This window comes from Pleurodeles waltl, chromosome 8 (assembly GCF_031143425.1).
Source record: "Pleurodeles waltl isolate 20211129_DDA chromosome 8, aPleWal1.hap1.20221129, whole genome shotgun sequence".
NCBI classification, from domain to species: Eukaryota; Metazoa; Chordata; class Amphibia; order Caudata; family Salamandridae; genus Pleurodeles; species Pleurodeles waltl.
In genome coordinates, this window is record NC_090447.1 from 1,521,037,451 (window position 1) to 1,521,063,305 (window position 25,855).

The window sequence follows — 25,855 nt, forward strand, 5'->3', positions numbered from 1 at the left end:
GCTTTGTGATCTCAACATATTCTTCGAAATATTCCTTCCTTGATCTGACCCGCATTACAGAAACTATATACCACAGAGGCTACATGACCCTTTTTTTGCTAGCCCATATCTGCTAGTATTTGGAGCCATCTAATTTCCAGTCTGCATTACTTTTCTATATTTTGTCCTTTGATATTCTGTCCTCGATATTAGTATGCCACGATATTGTATGTGTCAATATTCAGTAGTACAATCCACTCTCCCTTAAATGAAAGGTTCCTGTCCTGCTAAACTCAATGCCACGAAAGGCCTTTGGTCGCTGCTGTGTGATTAGACCCGTTATTAGATTTATAGTCTTTCTATGTCAGATCAGCGTTATCCCTGATGAGTTAGTAATATGATGACAGAGTCACTCCAAGGTCATCAATCCCTCTTGAACCCTTTTATGGATCCCACATTCACACAAGACTAGGTAATAAAGAATATGACTTACTTGCACAGCTGTAAATATTTTTTACTTCTTCAGGATCCTGATCAACCATGGGATAGGTATCCTCTTCTTTGATGTCGTCTGATTTAGTTGCTATGGACAACTCTTCGCCTGTATTAATGAAAACAAAGATTTCATAGTCGGTCAGTCTCTGGATGTGAGGCGGGGATGATGCCCTTGATCTCTGTTCTTGCCTGTTCACTTCATTATACTGATACCAACAGCAGCGCAACAAGAGTCTAAACACACATTCTACTTCGTGCTGATGTTCCTGTGGCCCGGACCACTCTCCAGATGTAACTGGTAATGGAGTTCAGTCATGCTGTGAAATTCTGGAAGAGGTGGCTGAGCTGAGACAGGGCATCGCATGGAGGATTTCCCTGGGTGAAATGCTTGCTTGCTTTAAGGGGTTTTCCCACTAAACAGCTGGAAGGACTTGGAAATTCAGAACTCTACAATGTTGGTTCTGGCTCGGTGTGGATGGTGTGGGCCGCAGATAATATCAGAGCAGGTATAACATTAATTCACACTAGATACCAGACTATAATATTAGGAAGTATGGGCCAGATGTACCAAAATAGACTTTTGCGAATCGGTAATAGCAAATTTTAAGAAATCGCCATTTCTGATTTGCTAAATGCTATGTATCATATTTGCGATTCGGTAATAGCGATTCCTAAAAAAATCACAAATGCTATTACCGAATCGGAAATAGCAATACAGCCCCCATTCGCACCTATGGGCCTGTAGGCCCATATTTGCAATTTTTTTGCATTTCCCAAATAGCGAATTCCTACCTGAAATTCGCAGTTTTGGAAATGCAAAACTCCAGGGTGCTTGGGGCCTAAGGCCCCCTCTGCTGCACCTCAAAAAGTTTTTCGGGACATGTACGGTGCACACATGCCAAAGGGGCATGTGTGCGTTACATGACAATTTTAAAAATGCATTTTTAAAATTTGCACATGGTTACCACCGAGTTTTACTTGGTGGTAATTGCGATACCTTAATGCCAAAATTGCATTAAGGAATTGCTTGATACATGTGGTTTAGAAATCGCAAATAAGGATTCCTTATGTGCAATTTCTTATTCAGAGAATCACAATTTGCGATTCTCTAAACGGGCTCGCAAATTTAAGGAATCGCTATTTTAGCGATTCCTTAAATTTGTATTGCGAATGCCTTTCATACATAACGAAAGGCATTTTTGCATCCGCAAACGGCCATTTGCACCATTTGTAAATGCAAAAAGGCTTGATACATCTGGCCCTATATTCCAAGAACAGGGTCACTCAAAAGTGAGGCCAAGTGCCTTTGATCCCCTGGACTCCTTTTTAGGATCCCACATTCTAGAGATTTTAAGCATAAAAAAGTAATTTACCGAAAGGGATGTGAACATTTATAACTTCTCCTTGGTTCTCGGCAGCCACGGGATAGTCTTCCCCCTCTTCTTTGATTCTATCTGACGCCATTGCTATGGTGAACTCTTCTGCTGTGTTAAAGGAAACATTAGGAGTGATTTCACTGTCAGCCTCTGGAACTGAAGCTGTGACCTCGCACTGCGGTCACCGCCTCGCTTCTCGCAATAGATACAATGATTTCATAATTACAATCGGCCCCAACCCTGCGCCAGTTTATGGAAGAGCTGAAGATAACTCTTTACTTAACATCACATCGTGATGCAATAATAGTCCACTTTCACTCATTAAAAACACAGTTGCTCCTCCATTCCCACGTTGTTTGCATCTTTGACTTTCCCTCTGTACAATGCAACACTGCCTTCTGTCTGAGCCCACACTATATAAATACCACATACACACATAGACACATTGTTCTGAGGGAATGTTCCCTGCATAGTAAACTAATATGTACTTCTGCCCTTAAAACCCCAACTGCGTGTAACACTGGTATCCTGATTTTCTTTTGACCCTATCACACACAGAATCCTGCATGTACACCGAGGCCTAGACCACAATATCCAGCCACTTGTTCCGAGGGTAGGAAAGGAGCCAAAAGCGCAGCCGCTAGTGGACACTAAGCAGACTGTGTCAATTGGGACATGTACTAAGAACGATGGTGGCTGCATACCATTTTTTAACCTAAAGTATTTGACAGGCCATTTTATTTGTTCCAGTGAGGGCACAATGCCCAGAGGTCCACTAGAATATTGAGTGCGAGTCTGTGAATGGTGAAGCCAGTGGGACAAATTTCGACCTGTTCCTCCCTCATGTGACATGGCATAAGACAGAGGTTGTGGTACATCCTTCCCCGAGCACTCCTAGAGAGCAACTGACTTACGCAAGGATTGTTTGCACTGCCGACAGGATATGAAATGTAAAAGGGAACCACACCAAGCCTATTCCTGTATTTTAAACAGTGGATCCATATCCCCTGTGAGGAACTCATGAATAAAGGTGGAAGCCAAACATTCACACTTAATTCGAGCTCCAAGCTTCTTCACTGACCAAGCACATGGGTACTTCACAGAGTACTCAGAGATATGTTGTGATCTTGGCCTGGTACCTCTGAAAGCCAACTGACTGGGAGGTGAGGGGACATCGCCTCAATCCTGCTTGTTGTACTGGAGAGGCCCAGGAGAAGAGGACTGCTTTACGGGTGTGCTTGCAGATGGCCCCATAGTGCCCAAAGGTCTTCTGGCCTCTGCACGGACCTAAGATATGCCAACATGAGCCTGAGTCTCACCAGTGTGTCCTTCCATTGACTGCCAGAGAGGAAGATTGGAGGGCCTGTGCAGGCTTTGCCTTTGGTGCATACAAAGGACTGTGACGTGGGGGAAAGAATTATCCAAAAACTAGTGTCGAACCTGCCCCATTGCACCGTCTCATCCCGTGCTACTGCAGATTCCATCTGACCGATGCGGGCCCATAAATGAGCCCTGCGACTGTGATTACTCTCACTTTGCAGTGGAAGGCTGCACATCCAAGCCTGGATATCCTGAGTGAGCTTCCTCACAGGTAATGCAAACGCAAGAACAAAATACTGACAGAGAACAGGACTAACAAAATTTGGAGGGACTTTGTTAATATTATTGTGACCACTCAAGAGAACTGACAAGTTAAAATGTACAGACTCTATGAGCCACAAAATTCAGGAAAGTTGCTCCATTTCTCCATTGGGATCCTGCGCTTAAGTCTAAAGAGTCTGTTTGTCCGTGTACTAACCACCATATCAACTGTTGACACTTTTCCTGTTGTGCTTCAAATTCCTTACATATAGTATTAAGTAGTGGTTTGAATATAATACTTCTTCTTAACTTAAAAAAGCACTAGGCTGGAAATGTGCTTATTGAGTCAACTGTCTGACTGCTTGAGTTCAGAATCTCTGCCCCCAAACTACCTCACTTAGAGAGATTGGATTGGATTACTCACTGCCACTTCCTTGAGAGTTCAGTGTGGCAGGTGTACATGCCCACTTTGCAGCTCCACAGTAGGACAAACCTCAGGACACCAGAGACAAAAGTCCTCAAGCCCTAGAGCTGTGGCCCGGTAGAACCGGACTGCCCTTTGGCAACCCCCTAAAATCACATATGACACACATAACCAATAAAGCAGAGAAGGAATACAGATGAAACAAAATTCTAATATTAGAGTATAGAACTTGGATAATTCAAAGCAGCAGTGACACAGGAATGATAGGAAGTATGTTGTTCTTATATCTTACAAATAATATATCTCTAATAAACCAGTTTTTAGAGGTGGTATTTCTTGAAGCAATTTTTGAAGATGAAAAATAAAAAGGCATACACCCAGTGGTCTTCAGTTGTGTCTTAAATGCAGAGATTAATTATTACCATCAGTTTGAGAGTTGAATGACAGAAGGTCTCCAATATTAGCATACTCCATATTATATTTTACTATATTTGTGCAGTAGGTCTGATGCTTCTTTTCAGCACTCGGGGACAGACTGTAAGGCTAGTCTGACTAGTGGGTCGAACAGGTCTGTGGTGACAGGGATGCTTTAAGGCAAGTGATCTCAGCATGGGAACCCTGGGCATTGAGACTGAAAATGTCATTAACAATCTTCCAAACCTTAGACCAGCAGCGGAGGACAAGAGTGCGTTTTAATAGTGCACAAGAATGAATCTTTCCCTGTTCCATAATTACAACAAAGGGGGGAAATCTACAAAATGGTGCTCACAATGCATTGTGCAGAATCAGGGACCAGATTGGTCTTACAGATGGCAGGCTTAGAGTTTGCAATATATTCTTCCACACCTTCTTCTCTCCATCTATTCTTTGTTCTCCCTGACAATCCCTCTCTCTAACCTCTGCCATACTGGGCCTTCTGATGGAGTCTGTGCATCTCGAAGTCAACATGGCCTTTGTTCAAGCTACACTTAACCTGGTAAAGTTTGTAGCTGTCTGCAGGTCTTCTCTCCTCTAATTCAAAGGATTATGTTCTAGTGAATGTCATTGTATCTGCGAATAGAAAAAGGACTAGCAGTGTACTATAAAACCGGGTTTAGGCCCATTGCTAACAACAATGTAATATCCTATCTTACAACTTCTATCTCTCTCTCCTAACTCGCCAAGTTATGTAGATTGCAGGGGAAAGAGAGGCAGAAGTTGTGTTGGAGGCACACAGCAAGCCTTTGGTTCTCTTTTTGCTGATGAAAGAGTCACTGGAGCTGTGGAAGAGGTCACAGGTGAATTCTCCTCAGATCTGGTGTCTCCCTTGGCTCTTCAAAAAACAGCAAAAGTAGGTTGTCAAGAAAGAATTAGGATCTGACCACTGCCCACTTTTACAGTTCTTGCTGTCCATGTATGACAGTTAACTGTGTGACCATGCGAGAGGCAATCAACTGTTTGACAAACACAATAGGAACTGTGAAAGTCCTAGGTGGTTTGGCACAACAATGAGTCTGAAATCGTGTTTTCCTCCTGAAAGACATTTTTTAAACTACATTGGGACATTCAGCTCTCATTGGTCCGAATGTTCTACTAGCTTTACAAGTCGCCACATCAGGCTACTCTGGCATTAAATGTCTACTCTCTAATTATAGGCCTTCATCTTCGACTCAGGCCAATGAATCTGGAGTGGGCCTTCACAGTGACTGTTTTAGCCTGCTACGGCGCGCTATAAGGCTGCATTAGATTTATATTGTTTCTCTGTCTGTCAGCTCAGCAATACCCATAATTTGTTATTAACCTAATGACAGCGCCAGTCCAAAGTGATTACAAAAGTCAATTATCTTTCTAGAAATTTCAAATGTCAGTGAATTTGAGTATAACATTATAACTTACCCGCAGGCCGGTGAAAGGTTTTAACTTCCTCTGGGTCCTGATCAGCCATGGGATAGGCTTCTTCCTCTTCTTTAATGTTGTCTGAAAGCATCACAACAGTGAGCTCATCTCCTGTATTAATGGAGAAAAGTAAAGGTTATGTCACAGTCAGCCACTAGAGCGACGGCCCTGGTACTCTGACACCTTACAGCCTCATTAAATTCACTGATTCACTGTAGTTCAAAGTAGGAGCTTTTCAGCCGTGTTCCCTCCCAGTTCACTTCATTTTATCCACCTCAGTATACAGCACATCATGATAGCCAGACACCAACATACATAGGGAGATTACACATCCCAACTTTCTCTAACACATCCACTGACTTCACAGTCAAGAGAGGAGGAGATGGTCCCCCCTCGATTTCCTATACTACTGCACTCCACCACTGTTGGTACTATTGGTGTGAGGATTGCTTTCAACATGCAGGGGCAGATTTGAATGCTATTCTGATTAGTCGGTCGAACAGGTCTGTGACGACAGAGATGCTTTAAGGGACGTAATCTACGAATGTGATTTCTTGGGCTGAAGGCAGTCATTGATACTGAAAATGTCTTTAATGGTCTTCCAACTTTTTGGCCAGCACTGAAGGGCAGGAGTGCATTTTAACAGTACACAAGGATGAATCTTTCACTGTTCCATAATTACAACAAAGAGGGAATCTACATATCTTGCTTTATCGGGTGCCCACACTGCATTGTGCAGAATGAGGAACCAGATTTGTCTTAGTGGTGGCAAGCTTAGAGGGAAGGCTAGGACAATGTAACTGCATAAGCGTAGGCAATGCAAGTGAGACAATACGACACTGCGTCTTTAAGGGCACCTTGACCTCCAGTGTTCCATCAATCATGACCTGTAGGTGGCAGTTGACTCAGTTCATTTTTATGCAGTAACAGAATAGTATTAAACAAACTTGGTTTCTTCCATTGGGGTGGACGGGAGAGTTGCTTATGATTTTAATGCGGATTCCCCTGAGAGATAGCTAGAATTACAGATAAGAAAACTATTCCTTCTCACCCAGTGGATCCCCATCGATAATCACAATCAGGAAGTGGACTATCTAGTTCACCCCCTAAGCCACAAGGGAAGAGAGAAACAAGGTATGATATTTAAGCAACAAGATTTCTGAAAGTCTGAATCAAGACAATTGTGTCTTATAAAGATGTGAACAGATCTCCAAGTTGCTGCCTTGCAGATCTCAAGAATTGTAATATTTGTAAGTAATGCAGGGGTAGCAGCTTTAACTCTGGTCGAATGGTCTGTTAGTTTTCCAGGTAAGGCTTTGCTGACTTTCTGGTAACAGAATGTACTGCAAAAGACTATCCATCTAGGTAAAGATTGTTTCAATGTGGCAAATCCTGTTCGTAAAAGACCATAGTTTACAAATAATTGTTTGGACCTTTTCAGGTCCTTAGTCTAGTGCAGATAACATTTTAACACACTCCTTGCATCAAGGCTGCAGACAGATCACTCGATGGGAGAAGAGGAGTTTTGAAAGAATGCAGTTAAAATAATAATCTGATTGACATGAAAGTCTGAAACCACTTTAGGAAAACCTTTGGGGTAAGTCAACATCACTAGCCTATTAATGTCAAACTCTGTAAGGTTTGTGAGAAGACACAACTTGAATTTCATCCCCTCGGAGTATAGAGGCTATAGCAATACGAAAGGAAGCCTTCCAAGACAGATGCTGCAGGGAAGACGTGTGTATTGGCTCAAACAAGGACCCATGGGATGACAGAGAATACACAACTCCTACGAAGGCTATGGTCTCCAGATAAGAGGGTAGATGTTCTTAATGCCATCCAGGAAATTGTTGGCTACAGAAAGTTTTAAAAGAAAAATTGTGAAGGACATTTTCAGTGGGTTATGCTTTTTGCAAGCTTTGGCCAAAATGAAGCAAGTATGGAAGAACAGCTTCTTCTTGGAAGATGATAGATCAAAGCCGTGCTGAGTTCACCAGATGCAGAACCTCTTCCACTTAAAGGAGTAGGACATTGCTATGTATGGTCTTCCAGCTTCTGTCTACATATCCACGTACTCGTGAGTGATTTCAATATTGTATGGAGTTCAGGAGCCAGGCTGCCAAGTTTAATGATTGCAGTTTGGGGTGCAAAATCTGGCCTTCAAACTTGTCAAGACGGTCCGGTCTGCACAGCAGCATCCTGTGTGGTGGCTCTGAGAAGTAGAGGAGATCTGTGAACCACTATTGACTAGGCCATTCTGGAGCGATGAGAATCACTCTGGCATTCGAATGAGTGAGCTTGATGATCACTGCTGGTAGTAGGGGACCTGGAGGAAAGGTATAAGAAGTATTTTTTGGGAAACCCCAGTCACAGTTGGAGAACAGCATTGTTTAACACGCATTCATGGTTCTCTTAATTGGATCCGCTTGAGCATTTTCCATGCCTGGTAGACGGATCGCAGTAATCCAGAGATCACTGAAGATTAAACATTTCCAGATTGTTTGTGCTTCCAGGGACAGCAATCTAGATCTCGTACCTCCTTGTTTGTTCAGGTAATGTATGCTCATTGTACTGCCTGTCTGAAAGAGGATGAAGTTTGTCATGAAAGACAGAAAGAAAGCCTTCAAACCAAGATGTAGCACTTTTAATTCTGGTAGTCTTTTCCTTCAGGACCAAAAGCTTTGAATTTGAAGGTAATCTATGTGAGTACCCCAACCCGTTAGGGAGGCATCCGTAACTATGGCTTATGATAGGATTTCTTGATGGAAACTCATTAACTTGGGAAGATTTTCTGGCTGACACCACCACCTCAGTGATTGTTTCACAGGAGTTGTTAGGATCACTTTGTCTTCCCATCTGCCTGAGAGTTAGCTCCACTGTTCCTCCAGACAATGCTGCAAAGGTCTCATGTTCAGCCGTGCCTTCAGAGGTAGGAAGATGCATGATGTCATTGATCCTAGAAGGAAGGATATTTGTCATGCTGTTGAATAGGCTGTTCTTTTCAGAATGCAACATTTCTGAAGGCTAGATAATCATCTGTCTTCCAAAGTATACACTGATGTGTATTGTAAAAAAACTGCTCCAGGTTGATGTAGGAATTGTTCTGGGATGGAGATGGATTTCTCGTGACTTGCATGTGGTCCCAATTAAATCAGGGTGACAATAATGATCTGGTAATGTTGATAAGTAAAGCCCAGATTAACCAATTGTCTAGATATGGGTACACAGATATCTTCAACTCTCTGAAGTGAGCTGCAATGACCGCCATGCATATGGAAAAAGTCTGAGGTGCAGACTTAAGACTCAAAGGAATGACTGTATTGGTAGTGGTCACTTCCTACCACAAACCTCAGGCAAGTGCGATGCTTTTTGACTATTGCAATATGGAAATAGGCATCTTGCAGATCTATTTAGCGTAGTCAACCCCCTTGATAAAGTTTAGGGTAGATCTGATGCAGAGCCAACATGCAGATTTTTTCCATACAAATCCACTTGTTCGCTTTGTTCAGATCCAGAATTGATCTGAATTTGTTCTTTGGTTGGTTCTTCTTCAAAGAAAGTAGCAGGCAAGGCTGGTGTAATTTCAGTGTGAATTATCACTAGAATTGTTGGTTGTGGCGAAGAAGGAGGAGACTTTGCAGGTGCTTGGGGAGAATGTGGTGGTGTCACAGGTTGTGGAGAAGCTGAATCCGGTATGATGACTAGAGAAGCCAGTCTAGAAGGAAAGTAGGCTAAAAAGTGCTCAGAATTTCATTCTGTAGGGGAGTCTGTGTGCTTTCATTTGTCAAAACCACTCTACAGCAGAACGATGTTTTGACATCAAAGTAAGTCTCGATGTTGAAGTGTGCCTCGATGTTGACTGATGTCTCAACGTCAACGGTCTCCTTCTAGATGGAGTGTGTATCCTGGACTTCAAACCAGTTCTCAACAGTGAGCAAGTAGGTGGTGTAAATTTTCTCAATGTCAATGTACCTCACATTGAATGTGGATGTCGTGTCTCACAATGTCTTTTCTCTTTTTAAATCTCCGCCCTCCGAGAGTCCTCAGAGGGTGAGATATGGGCACTCATAAAGGAGGCAAATTCTCCTCTCCCCTCAGATTTCTCTCCAGGCAGGGAATCTTGCCTTTTTCACTCCACTTAGCCATACAGCAAATCTCCTTACTCTCTCTCAAGGTATGCCTGGAAGAGTGCTGCAGTGATGCCATCTTCTGCAGTGAGGACTATCTGGAAAACAAAGGATACACATCCTGTGTGGGTCTTGTTCTGTCACTTTTCTGCAACATTCTGGGCACTTCGTAAAAAGGGATGGAATTTATTTTTTAAAGATAACTATTTTCTGTCAGAAATTTTTTGAAATTACTCTCCTCCCTAAAGGACGTCAAGTGTACCACTTTTAATGTGGTTTTGGACCACATTTAATGAGGAAAAAGCCTTAGAAGGTAGAGGTCTAAGCACCAGAATCCTGTCAACAAAAGTCAAAAAAGTCACCTGCAACCTACAGGGCATAACGATTGGATATCAAGGCACCTTAAAGGCACCGTGACTACTGTCTCCCGTACACTGCTGAAGTCTATATAGTTACAGTAGCCCAACCTTCCCTGTCATCCATCTTAAAAGAGAATAAAAGGGGTTTGTCAAGGATAGTTTAAATATGTTACATTCCTATATTTTGTGATGTTTAAGGCTATACAGGGAGTGCAGAATTATTAGGCAAATGAGTATTTTGACCACATCATCCTCTTTATGCATGTTGTCTTACTCCAAGCTGTATAGGCTCGAAAGCCTACTACCAATTAAGCATATTAGGTGATGTGCATCTCTGTAATGAGAAGGGGTGTGGTCTAATGACATCAACACCCTATATCAGGTGTGCATAATTATTAGGCAACTTCCTTTCCTTTGGCAAAATGGGTCAAAAGAAGGACTTGACAGGCTCCGAAAAGTCAAAAATAGTGAGATATCTTGCAGAGGGATGCAGCACTCTTAAAATTGCAAAGCTTCTGAAGCGTGATCATCGAACAATCAAGCGTTTCATTCAAAATAGTCAACAGGGTCGCAAGAAGCGTGTGGAAAAACCAAGGCGCAAAATAACTGCCCATGAACTGAGAAAAGTCAAGCGTGCAGCTGCCACGATGCCACTTGCCACCAGTTTGGCCATATTTCAGAGCTGCAACATCACTGGAGTGCCCAAAAGCACAAGGTGTGCAATACTCAGAGACATGGCCAAGGTAAGAAAGGCTGAAAGACGACCACCACTGAACAAGACACACAAGCTGAAACGTCAAGACTGGGCCAAGAAATATCTCAAGACTGATTTTTCTAAGGTTTTATGGACTGATGAAATGAGAGTGAGTCTTGATGGGCCAGATGGATGGGCCCGTGGCTGGATTGGTAAAGGGCAGAGAGCTCCAGTCCCACTCAGACGCCAGCAAGGTGGAGGTGGAGTACTGGTTTGGGCTGGTATCATCAAAGATGAGCTTGTGGGGCCTTTTCGGGTTGAGGATGGAGTCAAGCTCAACTCCCAGTCCTACTGCCAGTTCCTGGAAGACACCTTCTTCAAGCAGTGGTACAGGAAGAAGTCTGCATCCTTCAAGAAAAGCATGATTTTCATGCAGGACAATGCTCCATCACACGCGTCCAAGTACTCCACAGCGTGGCTGGCAAGAAAGGGTATAAAAGAAGGAAATCTAATGACATGGCCTCCTTGTTCACCTGATCTGAACCCCATTGAGAACCTGTGGTCCATCATCAAATGTGAGATTTACAAGGAGGGAAAACAGTACACCTCTCTGAACAGTGTCTGGGAGGCTGTGGTTGCTGCTGCACGCAATGTTGATGGTGAACAGATCAAAACACTGACAGAATCCATGGATGGCAGGCTTTTGAGTGTCCTTGCAAAGAAAGGTGGCTATATTGGTCACTGATTTGTTTTTGTTTTGTTTTTGAATGTCAGAAATGTATATTTGTGAATGTTGAGATGTTATATTGGTTTCACTGGTAATAATAAATAATTGAAATGGGTATATATTTTTTTTTGTTAAGTTGCCTAATAATTATGCACAGTAATAGTCACCTGCACACACAGATATCCCCCTAACATAGCTAAAACTAAAAACAAACTAAAAACTACTTCCAAAAATATTCAGCTTTGATATTAATGAGTTTTTTGGGTTCATTGAGAACATGGTTGTTGTTCAATAATAAAATTAATCCTCAAAAATACAACTTGCCTAATAATTCTGCACTCCCTGTATGGTTTTTCTTCCATCTTCTAAGGTAAATTAATGGAATTGGCAATACAGCATGTCTTAAGGGTGCAATAATGTTTATTTTTGTCACATTTGCCTCCTGGCCTTTGTGAAGTAAGATGAGGATACTACACAAAATATGACATAGAAGGAAGTGCTCATAGGTCCCTGTACATGGGTGGGACTATTCAGTGCTTATGATTTCTTGAAGATTCATATGACCGAGAGCTGTAGTCTTCCAAACCTTCTGTCCTCCATCTATCCCTTGTTCTTCCTGCCAATCCCTCTCCATATTCACTGCTACCCGGACCATTCTTATGAGTCTATATATGTTGGAGACATAGGACCATTTTTCTCGTTAGTCTAGACCTGCTGAAGTTTGTAGCTGTCTATATGTCTGCTCTCTAGTAACGCAACAGTTTCTATTATAGTGAACTTAGTGAAAAAGCTTTTGTCTCTGCTGTGACATATATGCTATTAGAACACTGCAATGTTTACACTGAAGACAGAGAACCAGCAGTGGGCTACGGACACTGGTAAAGGTCCAGTGCCATCAACAAAACAATGCCCTAATGTATAGCATCTGACTCCCCCTCTCTCCTGACTCTCCATGGTATTTGGGAAGGAGGGAAGCAGATTATGCGGCTAAGGCACACATCAAGTCTGACCACCTGCCCCATCGCCACCCCCCCTGCAAGCTCACAGTGTTACTAGAGCTGTGTTAGGGAGCCTGGGGGAATATTCTTCAGATCTGGTGTGTCTCTCTGCTCTTCCAAAAAAAAAGAAAAACAGTTTGTCAAGACAATGGAGAGTCAAGGTTTGACTACTGCCCACTTATACAGTTCTTTATGCCCATGTCTGACAGTTAACTGCTGGGACCATGCATATGGCAATCAATTGTTTGACATAAACAGCAGGAGCTGTGAAAGTGTGCTAGATAGTTCAGCACTTGAGCTGGTCGGAATACCGGTCCGTGTTGTAACAAAACTTTTTTTTATTAAAGTGGGACACTGTGCCCTCCTGGGGCGGAAAGTTCTATTAGCCTGACAGCCTGCCATATCAGCCTATTCCATTCCTGCTCCATAGATATAGGGCCAGATGTATGAAAAAAGCCTTCTGCGATTCGGAAATAGCGATTTTTAAGAAATCGCTATTTCTGATTCGCAAAATGCAATGTATCATATTTGCGATTCAGTAATAGCGATTTCTTAAAAATCGCAAATGCTATTACCGAATCGCAAATTGCAATACCAGCCCCCATTCGCATCTATGGGCCTACTGGCCCATATATGCAATTTATTTTGCATGTCCCAAATTGCGAATTCCTAACTGCAAAGTCCAGGGTGCTGGGGGCCTAAGGCCCCCTCTGATGCACCCCAAAACATTTTTTAACAACATGTAAGGTGCACACATGCCAAAAAGGCATGTGTGCTTTACATGTAAATTTTAAAAAAGCATTCTAAATGCATTTTTAAATTTTGCACATGGTTATCACCAAGTTCAACTTGGTGGTAATAGCGATTCCTTAATGCCCAATTAGCATTAAGGAATTGCTTCATACATGTGCTTTAGCAATCGCAAATAAGGATTCCTTATTTGCGATTTCTTATTTAGAGAGTCAACAGGGTCGCAATTTTAAGGAATCGCTATTTTAGCGATTCCTTAAAATTGCATTCAGAATGCCTTTGATATATTCTGAAAGGGCTTTTTGCATTCGCAAACGTGCATTTGCACCGTTTGCGAATACAAAAAGCTTTGATACATCTGGCTTGGCGTGGACCAATAACGCTGAAGTGAGCCTTTAGAGGCTGCCATGGCCTGCTACGGCAGGCTGTAAGGTTGTATAAGATTTATACTTTTTATTTCTCAGCTCCGCGATACCCAGGACTTGTTGTTAACCTACTAACTGTGCAGTGTCACTCTAAACTGAAGCCTGATGCCATAAATTCCTTTGAATCTTTTAATAGATTCTATAGTCAAGTGAATTAGAGTATACAAATATAGCTTACCTGCTGGGCTGAGAATGCCCTCATCAGGCATGGGATAATCCTCTTCTTTGATGCTGTCTGAGATCATCACGGTGGTGGGCTCGTCTCCTGTATTAATGGAGAAATTGAAAGATTAAATCAATAGTCACTGTAGGGATAGCTATGGACCTACTGTCACGTTCCTGTTCACCTCGTTACATCCACTAATTTCACTGTCGGTCTCTGGAAGAGAGCCCTTGAACCCTGCCCGTTCACTTCATTACCTCCATCTAAGTATACAGTTCATCATAATAACCAGGTAACAACAGACAGACCACCTGGACTGGTGTTTGATTGAACTGGCATCAACATTAACAAGATGGTAAATAAACGGCCAATCAATTATTTAAAGGTAGAGTGCAGTTAAAGAAAGATCCTGGAACATCTTCATTTATTAAGACATCTTGCAGCAAAAGTATAAACATATGATAAACTCTCTTCAAATTCAAAAGGTGTATTTCATTAACACGCAGAACCGTTTCCCCTTAGTAAATCAGATCATATCAGTGCACTGAGAAGTTTTAAAAGTGATAGTTTTCAAACATTAATTTACAAACATTCATCCTTCCTCCCCTCCCCACCCTGACAACAATACAAATAGTGAACTAAGAGGCAAGTCTGTTATTATCTCCACTCTTTGGGTGGCCTGGGTCCCTATTACACATTAACAACATTACAGTTTATTCAATGAAACACAGGAGAAGGCTTTATACAGCACACATGCTGAAGTCATGTATTTTAAGGTCCTCTTATGTGTGACAATGAAGAATAAGGAGGTAAAGTGAAATAAAACAATTGCCTAGCATCACACAATGTGGTCAAGTGGGGAAGCCAGGATTGGTCCCAGGTCTTCTGGTTCCACATTGTGCAATTCATTTCAGCCACTAGATGTACAATGCTTCACTTCCCCTAAAGCCACCTTAGAACCACCACCCTACTTGCAACAGTGCTGCCTGGACATGTCACTATGGAGAAATAATGAGCGAGACAGCTAATGCATCAGAAAATCTCATGCCTAATCTAAGACCCACAACCCCCTCTTTCAGGTATGTTCACATTTGCAGACATCAGTTTGCACACAACTTAAGGTGCCAAGGAATTGTCAACATTGCACCATACAAAAGAAATATAATTCATAATATTGGCCCTGCTTTTGTGGGCAGACATCAGATTTTTCAGCTTAATAAATAAATGCAAATGCAGTTCCTCACAATGCATTTGAAATACTGAACATTTACACCAGTTCTTCTGACCTGCTGTGGGTGAATCAGGGCTGTTCCTTTCTTCTCTGCAGAGCTGATCAGTGTTCTCCCTTCTGTCTCTGAAAGTGCACCAGCGCCCTCTCTTCTGTCTGCTTCCACAGGACTCTTTAATCTCTGAATAATCGTCAACACATCTAATTTTGAAAAGGTGATACCTGTACAATATAGAAACATCTCAATTAGGATGTGAAATTAGCCAAACCCTACACTAATTAGTTTGGATGGAGAGCCTATATTTACCATCTTCCTTTTAGAAATAAAAAGCGTATTTATTTTAAGAGGTAAAATCTTAACCTGACCTCACCTCACCTGATGAGATTACAAGGCTCACAGCAAAATACACATTTCTAGACATTTTGTAAATACAGAAGACAAATACTGATGTTTTAAATTATTGTTTTTGATTTTTCCAAAATGTTTTTATCTTACTTAATGGACAAAGATCAGGGGGGAAATGTCAGATTAGTATCAATAAAGATTGAATGTTTGCTTGACTGCTGACGTTTGATCTCTATTGGGTGAGAAAATGAAGCTAATTTAATCCGTTATGTGTGCATTTTGCATTTCTGTGAGATGTATTAGTGTGTGTGGTTCTGTTCTTTTGTATGTGTATGTGAATGTATGCGTGCCTGTCAGTAATCAACAATACACATGCTGAAACACTTGCACCCTCCTCACGTGCATGGGGAATGGTCATCACCCTGTCTCATGTAAGAATCCTCACTCCCCAGAGGGCTCAAACTATCCTTTCTTCTAGCTCCCTTAGTGAAAAGTCACACTGCAATTACACGACCTGGTTAAAAAATGAAAGGGAATGTGGAAGTGATCACACACTTTAGGTCATTATAATGTCATTAGATGAGTTTAAGTGTGAAATAAGTGAGCTTCATATTACATTCTAAACATAAGTGACACAGACATGAGCAGTGCAGCAGTTGAAGGGTCCCAAGTCGTCCAGACTACTCAAAGCCTTAGCTGGGTTTTAGAGAGTTTGAAGTTCAGACCTCTGCGCAGTCCTGAAAAACTGCAAAATATCACGGCTACCACATCTGGCAGAACCTTCAGTGGCTTTCCCACGAGAGTTGGAATCAAACTCAAAATGGTGTACCTGGTATACAATGGGTTAGTGAGCAATGCTCTCTCCTATTTCAAATATAAATTCACTCAAAGCCAACTGCTTCACTCCTCCTCCTCTTCGAAATACACAGAGAGGAGAGACAGACTCCACATCAGAGGCCTCCCCTACCTGATTTATTTCAGGAAGGCACTCAAAACCCACTTATTTTCAGTCAAGTGAGTCAACAGGCCACTTACCTCCCACCTCGCCCTACGTCTCTGCTGCGCACTGTTACACCTGCCAGTGTGCTGGTATGCTGCAATAGGAGAGTCAAAAAGAATACTACACCCATCAGCAGCTGTCACAATACTGCAAAACTAGTGTAATATTTCTCAGACCCCAATGTTCCCAGGAGCAAGTTACTCAAGAACCAGACCACAAGCCTTAAGGTTATTTAATTGGAATCTTCTTCATAACAACACTTAAACAAATAGGTGCACAATGAAACAGTGTGGACAATCCATGTGGCCCATGGTAACAGACCTGCATATTGATCTCTGCGTTTGAATAAAACCTGAGTGACTGCCCGTGGTTAGACACATTGCAAGCATCCCTCCCATTAACGTTTGTCTGTTTGAAATTTTCAATACATATCATAACCTTTTAAATCCATGTGGGCAGTAGAAGTATTTTAGAATCTGATTTCATGAAGAGCTGCTTAGATTTCTGGGAGTAAAAAAATGTAAGTGACAGCATTTTAGTGCATTCTATGAATCAACGTGATAGTTGACTCTGCACAGTACTTAAGAGAATACATGAAATCCATCAAACAGAACATCACAGAAACGAAAGTTCTTTAGGTCAGACATTCAAGGTTATGACATTTTTTTTTTAATCTACTTCTCCAGGGAACAAACAGCTTTAGAAACCAATTTGTCTTGTATAGCTGTCTGTGTCATCTAACTGCAGGCTGTTCTTGACAACCTAGAAGGTGTCATGGGTTAAGGATCTCCAGGGTTTTCTATATGCTGGAGATATTTTTGTCTGGAAGTGGGGCCTACTAGCCTTCGCTTCTAGTGGGCTGAACTCCGGGAGTTACTCCACCTTGAGATAGCTGGCGAGGCAGTGCCAAAGCTGCAAGTATCTGAGGATCTGAGTGTTAAGTAGTCCGAACACCTTAACAAAGTCAGCTGACACTGTGGAAATCCCACGTAGGTCCCAATCTCGGAAAGCCTCCAGTGCAGTTAATCGTGGCACTGTTGTGCCTTCCTACAGCGGAGTTTGTTGTTTTAATTTACTTTGTCACCCTATTTTTTTTGTTGCATCTCTCCGAATGTTAAAGGCTGCTTTGGTTGTAATTGGGGAACCTGCAGGCGTGTGCCCCCTCTCCAAAAAAAAGTTTAATGGGTTGGGGTATAGCAATGCCAATTTTTCACACTCAAAGGCATGGTCCCTCCATGGTCTGTGCATCCAAACATTAATTAGGCCAAGTGTGTGATGCAGCAATAGACCAGAAAGTTGCCCATTCCTAGCCTGTCAGCAAATGTAGATTTAAAGTACTTAGCCATAGTAATCCTAGGTGTGCCAATGTTCCATATAAATGGGTCAGGTTTTGTGGGGAACATTCTGCAGAATGCATCATATTCCAGGTAGATCTATCATTTTGATTGGGGAAATACTACCCAGTGGCAGGATGGGGAGGGAAGCCCAGTGCTGTATATCTCTTTTGATTCGCACAGTTAAGGGAGACATACTGGAGTCCCAATATCGAACAGGATCTTTGGATATCTGCACTCCTAGATATTTTGTCACTCCAGATTGATACCAGATATGGCACCCTAAACAAAATAGGACTGGGGGTGGGGTATCTGGGGTCACAAACAAGTGCCAGGATGTAGTTCACAACACTCACTTACTGTTGAAACAGAATGTCAGCAACTGCTTTCATCAAGCACCATTTTTTCTCTACTCTGCTCCTGGTACAGCTTGTGTTTCCCTTTCTTCGCAAGAGTAACAACAGCAGAGCCTCAATTGTCTGCACTCTCTCTTATTAGACAAGCTGCAAACGCTGTTCATCTAATGTGGACAGCTGTTACTGTGGCACTTCTGTCTCTTCCGTGGTATCTACCTTGTTCATAGACTCCTTGAAGCTTCACTCATACTTTACTGTCCAGAGTCGAGAAACACTCAATGCCAATTGATGAATGCACTGTATAGTTTTAATAAAACATTTTGTTGGCATTCTCAACATTAAAACGTTCATAAAACAATACACTGAGTTAATATTGCCGAGTTGCAACTTTCGTCAGTAGTCCAGTGAACATTTCTGTTGCAAATGCATAATACCTTAACATTCCTTGCACACCGTCATACTTCTGAGTACTATCATCAATCAATAGTTCAACTTTTTCTACCTCCCTGATACAGGATCTTCTTTTTTAATTTGTTTTATTGCAGTTTTACATGCAGTGTACAACAAAACAGGCATTTAACATAGTATAATAAGTTATACCAAACCGGCGAGAAACAATTAGTGGAGGTCTATTTAATGAGGGACTGCAGTGGCTAGTGTTCCTCCCTCAGGTTAGGAAGGTTGTATATGCTTGTTGGGATATCTGGCTGGTGGAAAGGGGGAGTAACAGTGAGGCTATCATGACTCATCTTTTTGCATGCCAAACCATCCCACAGGGATGTGAGTTGTGTAGGCAGAGCCTGTTCCATCTTCTAGTGTGAGGCCTGGGCCAGCATGTTTGTTCCGGTTTAGGTTCCAGAGATATGTGTTATGGGGGCTGGGTGTGCTTCCCTGGAGGAACTCTAATGGGATGTAGTTGGAGGTGCGTTGGGACTGGTATCCCCATCAGTGTTTGGAAGACATAGAAAGATTGTGCGATACTCACCCGACTGTGTGTGTTCAGGGGGTTCCCAGCCTCTGCAGTCGTCAGACCGAAGGACACCTGCTATCCCTGAGTAGGGTCTCTGACCCTGATATTTCACCAGGCCTGACCATTGCAGGATGCTGAGTTCTTTGGGTGATTTCCAATTAGTAGACATGGTCCCTTTCCCTAGCGTGAGGGCTAGAACAATAAACAGGTACCCAGCTTTCCTTTGTATATTGCTGCTTCCCAGAAGGTCTGTACTATGTAGCAAAACCAGACCATGTAGGGGAAGCTGGAATCATCAGTGCCGCATGTGGGGCAGGCTGAAGTGGATCAGTGCTGCATTAGCCACAGTCTCTTGGTGTGAGGTAGGCTCTGTTTAAGGAGTGTTAGTGACGTATTGACCTATATTCCAGGACCATATATCCCTCAGTGTTTGGAGGTCACCATCAGGGTCCTCATTTAGTGCACCGGGGGAGGGCTATGAGCATCCCTGGCGCACCTGTCTACCAATAGGGATTTGTTCCACAATTGTTGAGACCATTTTTATTCTAGCCCCTGGACTTGTACATAAGATCTGCGTCCATCTAATGATGAAATCAGAGAGGTTCATCTGTTTCATCAATGGAAACAACTAGGCCTAATTGAGGGAGTCAAAGGCTTTGCATAGGTCAGTAGACAATATAATAGGTCAAGTGGAATGATCCGATTTGGAGATCAGGGTGTGAAAAAGGCTTTCCATATAAGGGGTGTACTGCATTCTAGGATGAAGCCACTTTGATCCAGATGGACCAGTCCCAAAACATCTCTGATATGTGGTTAGTTATAATTTTGCTGATTATCTTATAATCAATGTTCAAGCAATGTTCAAGATTGAAAGTGGTGGATAGCCCCGGAGGCCACCTGCCTCTTGGATAAATTTAGGGAGTGGGACAAGCAGGGCATCTCTCAGGGAAGCTAGCAGGTGTCCAAATTCATATACCACTACATCGAGGTTCAGCAGTTTTGGGGCCTGTAGAATATGCCTTGTAAAACTCAGCGGGCAGCCCATCGTACCTGAGGGTTTGCTAATAGATAGGGATGTTATGGCACTTGTAACGCTTGCAGTGTAACAGAGTTACTGTTTTCTGTTCAGGTCTTAGGTCATCCTTTTAGTTCATAAATCTGTTTCTGCAAAAACCTCAAACCCCCACCTTTGGATGCGAAGAGGCACCTTAGCCTTCGGGTTTCCAAAAAGACCAACACCTAGTGGGCTGTGATAATTGTAATTGTTTCCTATAGAGGAATACATGAAAATGTTTGCAGGCCCACACCACAGCCATACTCCCCCGTTGCCAGCTGGCAGAAGGCATGTCCTGTTTCAGACAGGACTGGCATAGGCCACAATGTGTCTATGATCATACGGACTGACGTTGTATTGAGCAGGGATTGCCCCACCGGGCTCGCATCTACCACGACCTCGGTATGCAGCCTGGGGTCGAAGTAAACCATTTCAGTTGCATTCTCAATTTTATTTCTTTGAAACTTCGATCGTACTCAAGAGAGACCACAGAAAAGCTTTGTCCAGTCTCTCAATGGGGAACTCGCTGTGACAAAATTGCGAATGTATCTTGAGCAGGGGGGTTGTGGATAACAAGCCATGTAATTTATCTGAATCTAGAGTAATTCCCCCATCAGAGAATATGTCCCCAAAAAAACTTGTTTGATTTCGTGGAATTCATGTTTTGCGGAATTCAACGTGGGGCCTGCATCAGCAGGTGACTGGCACACTTGACTGTGTTCTTTCTGGGTACCCTCAGGACCAGCATGGTGTCATTGTAATTGAAAACATGTGTAACAGGTTGCATTACTTTACAGACACCATCCTGAAATATCTGAACAGCCAAAGATACTCCAAATCTCAGTTTGTATCTGAACAAACCGACATGAGTGGAAAAATGTAGTAATATATCTGCAGTTCTCTAGAGTTGGTGGTACCCTTTGTTTAGGTCAAGACGGGGAGAGACTTTTGCTCTGTGCAGTTGCATGATCATGTCACTTACATGGACACTAGGATGTCTCTCCCTCTCAATGGCTGTTTGGATGGAACATATCAACACAAATGTACAGTGCTCCACTAGTGTCCTTTTTTGGTACAACTACTATGTGCAAAACCCATAGCGTGGGGCCTGTAGAACATTCAATGATGTCATGTTTCGAATGCATTGCAAACTCTTTCTCTACAGCTTTTTGAAGATAAAAAGCAACTTTACGATGTCACTGGGCAATCAGGCAAACGTCTTCATGAATGTGAAGCTGTACTTTAATGTTCTTGACTTTTCCCCAACCATGAAACTAAGATGGGAACTGGCTTGTAATCTCAGGTTGAGCATGGAGATTGCAATTGAAAGGCTTAAACCCCAAATTAGCTGCTGTGGCAAAACTGAGCAAACATGCAGTAGATGAGGTTCCTTGAAGAGCATGAATCGTGGCTTGTATTGACGTTGTTTTGTGTTGCATTACTGGGGAAAACAACCCTTGGCTTTGTAGTGGTTTAGAAGCTGCCCAGGAGAATACATTTGTGTCTGAAGGAATAAGGCGTAACATAGTGAGAGCTTGATGAACTTTCCGCTGGCATGATATTAATTGACTCCCCATTGTTGATGATGAAGGATACGAGGGTGACTATTTACTTTCCATGGTAGTAGGCTGGCTCATAATGCCGCCAGCGGTACTATGCCGGGCTGGAGATTGACATCTCCGGCCCGGCGGCTGATACAACCATGGTGGTATGAGTGGAGACGTGGCAGGTTGGCTGCAGCCGACCCAGACATTCTCATAATGTGGCAGTATGTATCGCCAGCCTGTTGACGGTACTACCGCCACATTTACACTCACCGCCGGGGTCATAATGACCCCCTGAGTGTCTCTCTTAACATGCGCTTTCTTAAAGAATCTAAAAGCCAGTCATCAAGGCATTGAATTGTACTTATCTTCCATTGCTTCTTTTGCATTTCGGCCTAGTGTTGAATCGATCTATGACACTTTCTTCAGCGCTTCTTTCACTCCATCAACTATGAAACAATCAATCCACACAGAGCACCTGGCACCAATTGTCTGTCTAATGCACGAGCAGTCTGCTGTACCGCTGCAAACTCTCGGGCGGGGGAGGCTTGTTTTCATGGGCATGTACAATGTAATCCCCTACTCGTCGCCAGTTGGGGCGGCTTTTCCAGTCCTGTAGCATACAAATAGATGACGTCACACACGGGAGCTGCGATTAAGCATATCTTTATTGTCTAACATACATACACAGACTGCACATTATGTCATACTTCCTAGGACCACACCTTGACATCCACCTGCATATCACATAGTTCCTTTCAGAGTCCGCCCAGAACCACAAGGGTCGCAGTGTGCATAGCATCAGTATGCTACTTTACTACCCTCTAAGGGATGGACAAGATGAAAGAGCGAATTAACTTACAAAGAAAAATATTGAAATGACAAATCTCACATTCATGCTGAGGCGCACTTAGAACCAGCCTGTGGTCCCAACACTCATACCTCACATAGCGCCACTGGTGCAAGTCCATTTTGGTTGCTCTAGGGTAGAATGACCATCACCAAGCTACACATTTAGGGGTCATTAATGTGGAAAAAATAGGAAAACAATGCGCTCTTGGGAATAGTAACAGAAATTAACGCAACAACGTAACAGAAAGTAACGTGGGCCACAAAAAGACGTTGCAGGTAGGCGAGTATGTCCGAGTGAAGCGCGCTGAAAAGGAATCAACGGAGGACAAGTGCAGTAATTTACGACTTTTTGGGCATTTCTTATACCGAGCGAACTCGACCCGAAGGTACAGGAGCGCTTGACACGAGCACCAGTTCCATTACAGAAGGAGACACTGCACGCAACGTTACTCACTTTTTCTGATTTCAGGTCGCCCATTTCTTCCGTGTGGTAATTTCACGGGTGAGGGGTAAATCTCCCCCGAGCTGAACCCGGGGGTCCTCACACCTCCGGAAGCACCCGTCACCGCAGAGGAAATAGGCGCAAACACTGACTGGGCATGCGCATAGGAAGGATACTGCTGAGCATGCGCTGAAAATGCTGCCGAGCATGCCCAGAAAAAGTTTGTTCAAATGCGCATGCTCAAAGGACAGACGCTGCAATGCTCCGCTTGTCATCACTTTTTTCGTCGCCACTCGCCCTGGAAAGATACAGATCGATGCCTGTCCAAAGTGTGGGTCACCTGAGCATGCGCAGATGAAAATACAGTTCGTCTAGGCAAGCTCAAAGTAAAGACGCCGCTCGGCGCATGCTCAGAGCCAAGTCACCACCGTCCTGGTCCCCACACGCAGGGGCGAGATGCTGATCAATGAGTTGTCCTCGTTGCCCACAGCTTCTTGGGGAGGTGGGGGGATTTAATACTTCCAGAGAGCATAGCTGCCAAGGGTTTATTTATTTGTCATTTTTTAACATTTATAAAGTTTAGTGTGCTTATGTGTGACATTTCCATCCTTTTAGAGTGTATATGTGGGACATTTCTAAGCCTTAAGTGTGACACTTTGAGTGACACTTTATCATTAACAGAGCAAAACAGAAAGGGGCATATTCAAGAAAAGTGGCGTGGCACCCATTGCAGCGCCATTTCTCTTGCGCTCCTTAGCGCCCCCCTACCGCCACCATGTGTGTGCCATATTTAAAATACGGCGCTCCATGCCGCAGGGTAGGGGCCAATACCATCTCTTTTTTTTTTTTACGCTCTTTATGTACTCTGCAGGAGTAGCACAAACATTTTGGCGCTACTCCTGCAGAGTACATAGGGGCCCAGTATATTCAGTGGCATGCCCCCTTTTAACGCCTGCTCTGAGCAGGTGTTTTTTCTTTTACCATTTTTTCGCCCCTCCTAACGGGGGAACGCCGCCTTTGCATACATTATGCCAGGTGCAGGCATAATGTAACACAAAGGGTTACAAAGTGGCACAGTGCATGCATTGCGCCACTTTGTAAATATAATGTGGTGTTTTTGGCTTTCTAACGCCACATTAGCGTGAACATTTTTTGCTAATGTGGCGTTAGAATGGCATTAGGGGCTCTTCAACATGCCCCAAAGTGTCTTGGAAATATTGAGCAGCCACGTCTGTGTTTTTTTTTTTAACTCAATCGCTCTTTGCATTCTGGTGTTTTTAAACTCATTTTTAGGACGAGCGTTAGCGTTCGGCCTGGTGTATACGTTTAGTATACTTATACTGTGAGTTAAAGCCATTTATTTTGTCGATTTCCCTGCCCTTTAAAAAATCTTGCTCACTAGTAGTCAGTTCTGCCTTTTTCTCCCTCCTTCTTCTGTTTGAGAGCAGTGACCTTGTACAGTATTCTTCCACTTTGGTTTCTTTATCTCTTGCTGTGAGGGACTATTTTTGACATTTCTTTGGTGCTCCTCTTTCACTGTGCTGTTTAGGCTGCTAGCAGCCTCCGTTTTATTGCAACATTCCGTTCCTCCCACCTCCTCCCAAGCTGACATTTGTTTTGGCTTTATTCTAGTGCTGTCCTCTACCCTGCACTGAAATAAGCTTATTTTACTAGACAAAGGCTCCTAAAATAATATTATTTTAACAAATAAACACCATATGCCCTCTCATTGCATCGTAGAGAGTCTCTCGCAGAGAGTCTCTCTATCATGGGCCCCTTCCTGCCAGCACTCACCACATCACACAAAGGGCATTGCTTATCTCGTTTATGGGGCCATAAATCTTCTCAAGCTGCTCTGCTAACTTCATTAAGACTTTTTTTTGCTTGTGGGCACTGTTGCCAAATATGACAATTAACTGGCTCAAAATGTGCAAAACCTATTGCATTGCAAATCCTTGTCATGAATTGTATCCACTTCCTGAACTCATAGGGACATTACCCTGTACATCAGAGTGCTCAAGTTGTATTCCTTGCTTACAAAGTTAGGATGCAGACATTCCTGATACTTCGGATGTTTCACAGCCCAAAGGCAATAGGAACAAAGGCAGTGAACCAGAAACTTTGTGATTCATATAAGCTGTGAAAGTGGGAGGCTCTGCATTAAAGAGACGCTTGGAAGTGTAAAGCTCATTTAACATTAGGCTTGCGTAACTAATGGCAGAAAACAATGCATACCTCAGAAGTTTGAATCAGATCAACCACAAATTCCATGTGTGAACTTATCCTGCATTGTGAAAATTCTATATTGGTTCAAGGGTATATGGTGGACTAATTGAAACATGTATTTCTGCTTTGGAAATCTATACTTCTTAGATCTATGTTTGTGGAGTGGACCATTCTTTTAACTTGCATTTCTCTTCAGTACGATTTTGGCAGGCAACAAAAAAAAACTCAACAGTAAGCAATCTTTGAGTGTGCCTTTTCAAGACGCTGTGTGAACATGCCTGAGAGGAGGATGTCAGAAAACCCATGGGCTTCGCTTTTTAGTCTGAGGAGAAGTTTGTGGGTGGACCTCTGACAGGGGTGCATTATATTTTGCTACCATAGGTGACATCCTCGCTCAATAGCTAGGGCGCCTGTGACGCTCCATTGTACTTGACTGATCAGATCGGAAACCATGTGCAATTTTTACAGCTGTCCCCTGAATGATGGATTCACTTTATTACAGTCTTATGGCAGCAAAGGAAAAGGCACTT

The 25,855-nt window shown here is 42.9% G+C and overlaps 1 protein-coding gene across 8 annotated transcripts in view; it reads right to left on the reverse strand.

Annotated features, from left to right (window-relative positions):
* LOC138248877 (gastrula zinc finger protein XlCGF57.1-like) overlaps positions 1-23,254 on the reverse strand; it is a 79,286-nt gene extending 56,032 nt beyond the window's left edge. For 4 of the 8 annotated variants that reach the window (XM_069202845.1, XM_069202847.1, XM_069202849.1 and 1 more), the window contains exons 1-7: positions 23,112-23,248; positions 16,583-16,641; positions 15,260-15,423; positions 13,989-14,075; positions 5,731-5,841; positions 1,848-1,958; positions 473-580 (exon numbers count right to left, since the gene is read on the reverse strand). In XM_069202845.1, the coding sequence (XP_069058946.1) occupies positions 473-580; positions 1,848-1,958; positions 5,731-5,841; positions 13,989-14,075; positions 15,260-15,423; positions 16,583-16,641; positions 23,112-23,135 (664 nt within the window). In that variant the 5' untranslated portion in view covers positions 23,136-23,248. Of the gene's footprint in view, positions 1-472; positions 581-1,847; positions 1,959-5,730; positions 5,842-13,988; positions 14,076-15,259; positions 15,424-16,582; positions 16,642-23,111 lie in introns of all 8 variants that reach the window. The other 4 variants (XM_069202851.1, XM_069202852.1, XM_069202846.1 and 1 more) reach the window with 3 other exon arrangements.
* Positions 23,255-25,855: the final 2,601 nt, after the last annotated feature.